Source organism: Condylura cristata, unplaced genomic scaffold (assembly GCF_000260355.1).
Source record: "Condylura cristata isolate star-nosed mole 26May11 unplaced genomic scaffold, ConCri1.0 scaffold00007, whole genome shotgun sequence".
NCBI lineage: Eukaryota > Metazoa > Chordata > Mammalia > Eulipotyphla > Talpidae > Condylura > Condylura cristata.
The window spans coordinates 6,647,028-6,655,029 of NW_004567108.1; the positions used below are offsets into that span (position 1 = coordinate 6,647,028).

An 8,002-nucleotide genomic window follows, 5' to 3' on the forward strand; every position below is an offset into this window, starting at 1 on the left:
TTGGAAGTCATGATATGTATTGCCCAAGCAAAAGGAAAAAAAAAGAGGATGTCCCATCAAGGGAGGGAGGGGGTGGGGAGAATCCAAATAGTATTTTTGTGGGGAAATATCTAATATACCTTCAGTCAACTCTACCCATCAGTCCTGGATTTGAGAGCTCAATGTCTGAAAGTCCGTACATCCTTGTACCTGAACTGCTACGACCTGCACTCCGCCACTCAGATCTGAACACCTGGTCTTCTGCAAGGGGGCAAGGAGTGGTGTGTTCGATTCTGCCCACAGGGCCCGTGCCAAGGCAATCAGATCTTCACGAAAGCAGTATTTTCTGTGTTCTCCTTTTCAGTTACAGCCTTTCTTATTTTGATATTTTTTTTAATGTCCTGGATGAATGCCAACTTTCAGACAGCCCACTTAGCCTGTCCACATGTATCTCGATGCCAATACTCCATTCTTCCTCCCCAGGTATTTTTGGGAGTAAACAAACATTCTCTCATCCTACTTAGCCTCCCTAGATTTCTCATGACGAGTTAATGCATGTCCGTGGTTGGGTGCACCTGTAGTTCTGTTTATTGGTCAGTGGAAATGAAAAAAAAAAGTCTGCGTTCATTGCAGTTGCAGCTTCTCTTCCATTCTGTGTCACAGACACCAACACACCACTCATTGGAAAATGGAAATAATAAAAATAATAAAAAAAAAAACAAAAAAATGTACAATGGATGCATTGAAATTATATGTAATTGTATAAATGGTGCAACAGTAATAAAGTTAAACAATTAAAAAGAAGCAATAAAGACAGTTGGTTTTCCTTTACCACCTCCTCCCCTGGGGTAATTGCCTCTTGAGAACAGAACACCGCATGGGACTTTTTCCTGGAGGAATTTGAGTAGAGGGCTAAGGTGGGATCTCACTTTTTTATAGACAGAATTGGTCTAAAAAGACCAATTATTGTATCTGTGTCAAATCATTTTGGAAGAGGCTAGCCTAAAAACTTACTATGGCCGTAGGTACACACCTTCTAAAAAGAGGGGTATAGTTAATTGTCTTCAAAAAACAGCTATTTGAGGAAAACACCTTGTTGAATAATAGATATGATTTGAAGACTGGGAAGAAGGCAATTATAAGATAATGTAGAAACATCCTGTGTGTCTACATTGTGAAACCTCTACTTACCATGCATGTTCCCTTCTCCCTGTTTTTCATCTTGGTGATGGTCCTATGCAGAGACCAGAGTATAGGGCATAGGTGTGAGAATACGGCAGGGTGGAGGCAGATGGGAACTGGCCTCCATGGGAACAGCATTCCTGTCTTGTTTTTACCACCATTGACTTGGGTGACTTCTAAGTCACCTCTAATCCTCAGACCTTGAAAACCTGTAAGAGAGTATAAATTTATGACCTCCATGGACAGAGCGCCTTAGCTTTGTGTACTTCTGGTGACAGTTTTATATTGTGATGAGCTATGGGCATGTACGGATAGCTGAGGATGTCATACCATCCCCTGGATTTCTTACACATGTCCTTAGTTTCCATGTATTCTGTAGATGAGGAAGGAGTTGGAGAGTTGATGTAAGCAGTGTTTTCATGGAGTGGCCAAACCATAGCAATCAACTCTTTAACATCAGAAAGGAAGAAATTGTCTCAGATCTCTTGGTAGTAGCTTGGTGGTCTTTTTCCAACTGGTTATTATTAAATGAAGTCCAACTATAAACACTTTTAAAGGAACATATCGCTAGCCACTGCCATGATTTTCTTATGCTTGAAGCAGTTAAATGTGTGTGACTTGAATGAGTTACATTTGTGATAATCAGAGTAACAAGCACAATTTCCTAACTTAGCAGGAAGTTTTCTCTAAAATTTGTAAAGATCAATATACTGGAACACTAGAACATACAGTGAACATTAGAGATATAGTGCAGGGGGAACTTTCTGGATTCTCATGTGTTAGATAATATCTGGTTAAAGTAAAAAAAAAAAAAATCTGCCTGAGTGAGCTCTAGTCTGCACCCACTTAAATGTTGCCAGTGAGATGGTAACACCGGGGGAAAAGAAATTGTGAAACTATTAGGCAAATTTACCTGTTGAGCTTAATTCATGTTATGTTCACCTTTTGGTACTTTTGGTTCATGTTTCTATAGTGAAATAAATTTGAATTCTTGATGCTTGAAAGCACAGAGAATAAGAAAAGCATAAACACATTAACTACCAAACAACTATTTTAGGTAAGAAAAACAGAAGAATGTCTACTTTGTCACTGATGTGTCCTAGGATATATAAAATAGCTTGAGGGTGGGAAGGTGGTGGAGGAGATAGCAGATTCATTGAACCATGGAAGGTATTTATGTGGTTTCCAATATTAACTACAATGCACTTCTTGCAGGTAAATGTGTTCAGTGAAGTAATGGTTTATTTTTGCTGTCCTTTGTCCCCTTAATTAAAAAGAAAAAACGCTATGTTCTTTGGTGATTTGAACAGGCAAATCAGGGCCTCCCCCTTGAATTGGTACTTATTGCTATGAGTTACTGTTAAGTGATAAATGAAGAAGTGAGAACTTCTCATTTAATTTAAAGTTGCCAGGTATAGGCATAGGAAGACCTATAACAGGAGAATTAAGATCTGAGCTCATAAACTTTCTTGCTTTATACGTAGTCAAACAAGTAAGAGAATCCGAAATAAGGTGACCACAATATGTAAATCAGAATGTTAACCTAAACCTGGGTCATGACATTAGGTTACGATGTGGTATGAAATGGTGTGCTCAGCAGAAACTTGGCACCTGCGGGGTGTGGGTGGTTGGCTCGGCCAGGAAGGAAAGATGGCATGCGTAGATCCATGTGAATTTTGAACTCAGATTGTTGCCTCCCCTGGATGATCTAAAGGGAAGAGAAGCCAATACATGGATTGTGCTTGAGAGAGGCAGCATTATTCAGGAGCTCACTGAACTGAATACAATATATCTGAATAGTGGAGAGGCTTGGGGCTAACACTTGTTAGCTACTGACACGCACTGCAAGGAGGAAACAAAGATGGAAGTGAACTTGTCCAGGTTAACCCTTTTGTCTTGGCTTGATGGTCTTGTCCAGTGGCCTCTTGGAGATGGGGATGGACACAAGACCCCAAGAATTGGGGTGAACCAAGCACCCGCAGGTAACCCCTCAAGAAGACCATCTTCAGTCTGTTCCTGGTGGTGAAAGCAGAGGTCACACCCTTGACCTTGCTCAGGGATGGAATTGCAATCCCCGTTCTCAGAGCATCTTCCTTTGAGGTTAATGCCCAGGTAGGTCTAGGGTATGTCATGAAGTTGGTCGGCAAACACTTAGTGCTGACAAGTCCTGAACATTCTTTAGCTGCCTGAGTTGGGTAAGTTATTAGGTGCCAGTAGCTGTATGCAGTTTGCTTTCATTAAAGCATCCTAAAATTGTAATTTTAAAGAAAGGAACCATCATGTGATAGTGATACATTATCTCTATTGAAACAGGCATCCACCATATTGATCAATGTCCACCAACTAGAGCTGGCTTTTGGCCACACATCTTGTTTCTTTACAGGTAAAAGACTTTGACATAAAGCAAATTTCATTGATGGGAAAACTCATAAAGTGTGTTTTGGTGTTACCCACTTTCTTGTTTTAGGTTTGCTGAGAGGCATTGCCACCCTTTTGTTCTCTATTTTGCTTTTTGAGAGTAACAACGCAGTTATTTTGAGATTTATTTTTAGGCTGATTTGCACAAAAATGAAATTTTAAGGTTCAGAAGGTAATTTCAAGAAAATGCCATGAACAGTTGTGAGACGAAGCGCACAAGGTTTCACATGCATCCTTCGAAAAGGAGACGAAATTAGCTTGATTTATAACCAGCACTTCTCTTAGTCTGCCAAGTATTTAATATTTTAACTAGCTCAGAGTCTGTGATCAAGATTTTCACAACTTTTTTATGCTTTTTTTTTTTTTGCTTTTTTACAACTTTTTTTTGCTTATGGAAAAAATAGAAAGGACAATGTAGGGAGTTTTCGGTAAAGGTGTAATGTCTTTGCTATAAAAAGCCATTCCTTATGAACCTATGTGCGTCATTTGTTTTTAATGATAAAACATTAATGTATGAAATCTCCAAGTCCAGGAAGTTTAGTTCATTTCATGTTAGGAGCAATTTTTATTCAGAACATGTATGCCCCTGTGCATATACATATATAAATCATCCCAGAGAGAGCATCTTTTTTTTGAAAAAGAGGTATCATTTTTGAAAGAAATGCTCCTAAGTACAACTGTACATATTAAAATAGAAAACTCAAATAACAATACCATATATCTCATATACTTGGCCTTCATTTTTTTAGTGCTCTTTTTTTTTTCTTTTTGCTCTCATTTGTTTTCTTTGAGGGTGGTTTAAAATTTCCCTGAGCTTACCTCCAAGTCCAGGAAAATTCATGCCTCTTACTCATGTATAAATTCACTAGCCTTAGGCCCTCCCTGGTGGCGCAGCGGGTTAAAGCACAGCACTGAGAAGCTAAAGCCACTTCCACATGAGTTCGATCCCCGCCTGCCCCGGAGGTGACCACATGGCGTGGCAGACCTCTCCTGACCCATCCGCTGCTCCCCTCAGCAGTGGACTTCGTTGATCTGCCTGTTCTGCTCCCCACTCTCTGGTGAAGCCTCTCGCCGCCCCTGAGCCTCTGGCCTGTACCCCAGTTCTGTATGCACAAATAAATAAATCTTTAAAAAAAAAATTCACTAGCCTTATATAAGATACCCATCTCTTTTATGTCTGAGTTCCTGTGTTAAATGGTCAAATGACAATGTGATGGAGCCGTATGCAGCAATTTAAAGTCATTTAAGAACATTCATATCTACTTTCTTCACATATGTTTTGCTTATGCAGTCCAGGACTTGAAATTCTAAGAGTAAAATGGTCTCAATAAAAATGCTGCTTTGCAGAATTCTCCTCACCTTTTCCCTATTCTTGAAGCAGTTTTGGTAAGAGCCAAACATCCTTATGTTACAGGATGTAATATAAATTGTGACTGTTGGAACCCATATGAAAATGTAAAAGTAAGCCTGGTTTTTTTTTCAAAACTTACATAAGTAGTCTGATAAGTTAAAAAAAAAAAAAAAAGAAGACCTTAATAACAGTTCCCATCTTAGAAAGCCTTATTAATGAAATCTTCGGGTGTTTCAAGTTATAAATTTATATTCACTATGTTTAACTAGGCACCAAAGGCTCATCTAGAATTAGATAAATTCATCCTTAATGTGGATTTGATTACTTTCTAGAGCCTAGAATCAGAATGTCAGGTCCATCCTGTGATTATGTCCATGGAAAAGGCACCAGCTTCACTGAGAAAAATCTATCTACTGATAGCACACCTTGGTAAATGAAAGAGTGGGCAAGGAAAATGAAACCAACAAATGAAAACCCCCAAAGTCTCCATTCCCTAAAAAGAAAGCAATTCTGTTAACGAAGGGAAGCGCCACACTGCCCAGACTGAGAAGCAGTGCACGTGACCTGCCATAAAGGCAGAGAAGGGTATGTGTGATTGTGGCACCTTTGCACGCAGGTGTGAATTTTAACCAGACTGGGGTTCCGGGTGAAAAGGAGGGACTCTGTGGTCCTAGGGCAGAGAGCTATTTCCACAGAACTCATCTCAGTGCAGACGCCTAAGAATAGAGCTGCCTCTCAGCCGGAACCACCCACCTCAGCGCAGAGTCTGACTCGCATGCAAATCCCCAGGCGGGGAGGTACTTTTATTTTTTTAAATTGAGGATCATAGAGACTTTATTTTTCTTGCTACCTATTGGCTGCTTTCTCTTGCAGGAGCAGAAATTGCCTTGACATTCAGAGCAAATTCTACCCTTTCAAACTAAACACACAAACCCAAGATAGTAAAACCAAAACCAACACCAACCAAATGAACACAAAACACAAAAGACAGACTCATTAGAGCACATCAAAACGAAGCTACTGAATTTCTGATGGCAGTCAGAACTTCGTTAAGTCTTTTGCCTCTCTTGTTTCCTCTTTCTTCCTATTGTTTCTGTTTTGTCTTTCTTATCCTGTCTTCTAATTAAATTGAGCTAACTGAATTCTAAATGGATAAGTCACTGTCTCCTTTCTTAACCTCCTGCCCTGTTGCCTTTCTTGGAAGGAATTGCCTGACCAACTTTGAAATGTTGCCTATAAATGAAAGGAGTTTCAGGCCTGGGGAAGGCAGAAGCCAGATTCCAGAAGACAGGAGGAGTTTGCAGAATGAAGATAAGTACAGACTGAGGCTCTCAGAGGAGCTTAGTTCCTAAGTGGAAAGAGCAGGCAACATTAGAGGCAGAAAGAGGAGAGTTCATGCATGTTTCAGACAGCAGACAGTGGACAATACATCAGAGCTTACGGGCTAAAAGTGGTAAAGAGGAAGGGGTGGTTTGTGAGAGAGAGAAATGAGTGAGGGAGGTCCTTAGAAAGGCTGATGTGAACTCAGCACACAAGTAGGGTAATTCAGAGGTGTATGGGGTGGGACTGGGCAGCCCTTACATGACAATGAGAAAGGGGAAAATACGGGTACAGAAATGTGGATGCTCTGTTGGTAGGAACTGGATGAGCTTCCATCTGATACATCTGATGTTTACATAGGGAGATAGTATACGTTATATATAGCATGCTTATTCTATATGATGAATATAAAAAATTATAAAAGATGCTATTACATGTAATGCATACTATACATACTGCTCATTTTATATTCTCAGTGAATACTAAGCACATGCAAGGAAGACGCATGATAATAAGTAATGTTTAAAAACTCAAAAATATAACCAGGACGAGGTTGAGGCAATTACCTTTTTCCTTCATTTTTTTTTTTTTGTCCTAGTTTGGTGATCCCCCTCCACCTTTTTAATTTAATCCACCAATATCACCTCAGCAGAAATTAAAAAAAAAAATCAATGAACAAACAAGCATGTTAAATCTAAATGGGTCTTACTAATCCTAGATTTTACTGATGATACAATAGTTACACAATAAGAAAAAAAATCACCAGAATGTGAAAGTTTTTGGAATAAACATCTGCTTTTTGGTATGCCCTGATGCTCATCTCCTTGCATTGCTCATTGCATAGTACAGCTGAGTTTAGCATACAAATCCGCCAGATACAGGCACCTCCAGCTGATTCTTATTTCAGAGGGGAGGAGACCGGGAAGGTGGGCAGGGCAGGGGAAAGCTGAATACAGACAAAGGTCTAGATCGAGAATCAAAAGCCTGAGCATGTTTACAAAGCCAGCAGCTCTGAGAAGGCAGGCTGGGCACCGGGCCATCACTGCACTGGCTGCAGAGGGTTTGCTGCGTGCCCCAGGATAACTACTGTGTTCAGGAGACAAGGTCATGGGGGGTCAGTAGAGGGACATGTGTCCATTTTCCTGAGCAAGGCTCATGCTTCTCCACAACACAGGTACCTATTCTGTGGGTGTCTTCTTGGGGGAGGGCACCCTGGAGTATTGCTGCTGTGTTCTCCCCACCCCGTCTCCCCCAGACACACGGGTTCTCAGGGCACTGGCAGAAAAGACTTGAAGAATAATTAATCAAGGTCAGTGTGCTGTCCTCCCCTTGAGGGTGCCGAAAATGCAACTTTACAGGCATGTATTGTTTTTTATGTTGTTCCAGCCAGTCACCCAGCCAGGATGGATGGAAGGATGGATGGATGGGTGGATGGACAGATGGATGGATGGGGGGAGGCGGTGAGCAAGAGGGAGGGAGGGAGGGAGGGAGGGGAGAAGACATTAAACAAATGGCAAAAACCACATCCTGGCCAATTTCACACCACTTATACTACAAGTGAGGTGTCTATCCTTGAAATACTTGGCTTCTCTGTTTGGGGAGGGCTCTGGGGTGGAGGATGTGGGCATCTTTCACCCAGGCCTGAAAGGTGGGCAAGAGGTCACAGAAGATAGGAAACTGTCTTCGGGCCTCTCAGGAAAGTGGGCCCATTGTGGGGAGCCTCGTCCACGCCTGGGAGGAGCCTCAGGGAGT

At 41.1% G+C, this 8,002-nt stretch overlaps 1 protein-coding gene across 1 annotated transcript in view; it reads left to right on the top strand.

Annotated features, from left to right (window-relative positions):
• BASP1 (brain abundant, membrane attached signal protein 1) overlaps positions 1 to 478 on the top strand; it is a 51,396-nt gene extending 50,918 nt beyond the window's left edge. Inside the window, exon 3 of the mRNA XM_012721750.1 lies at positions 463 to 478. Within this exon, the coding sequence (XP_012577204.1) occupies positions 463 to 478 (16 nt within the window). The remainder of the gene's footprint in view (positions 1 to 462) is intronic.
• Positions 479 to 8,002: the final 7,524 nt, after the last annotated feature.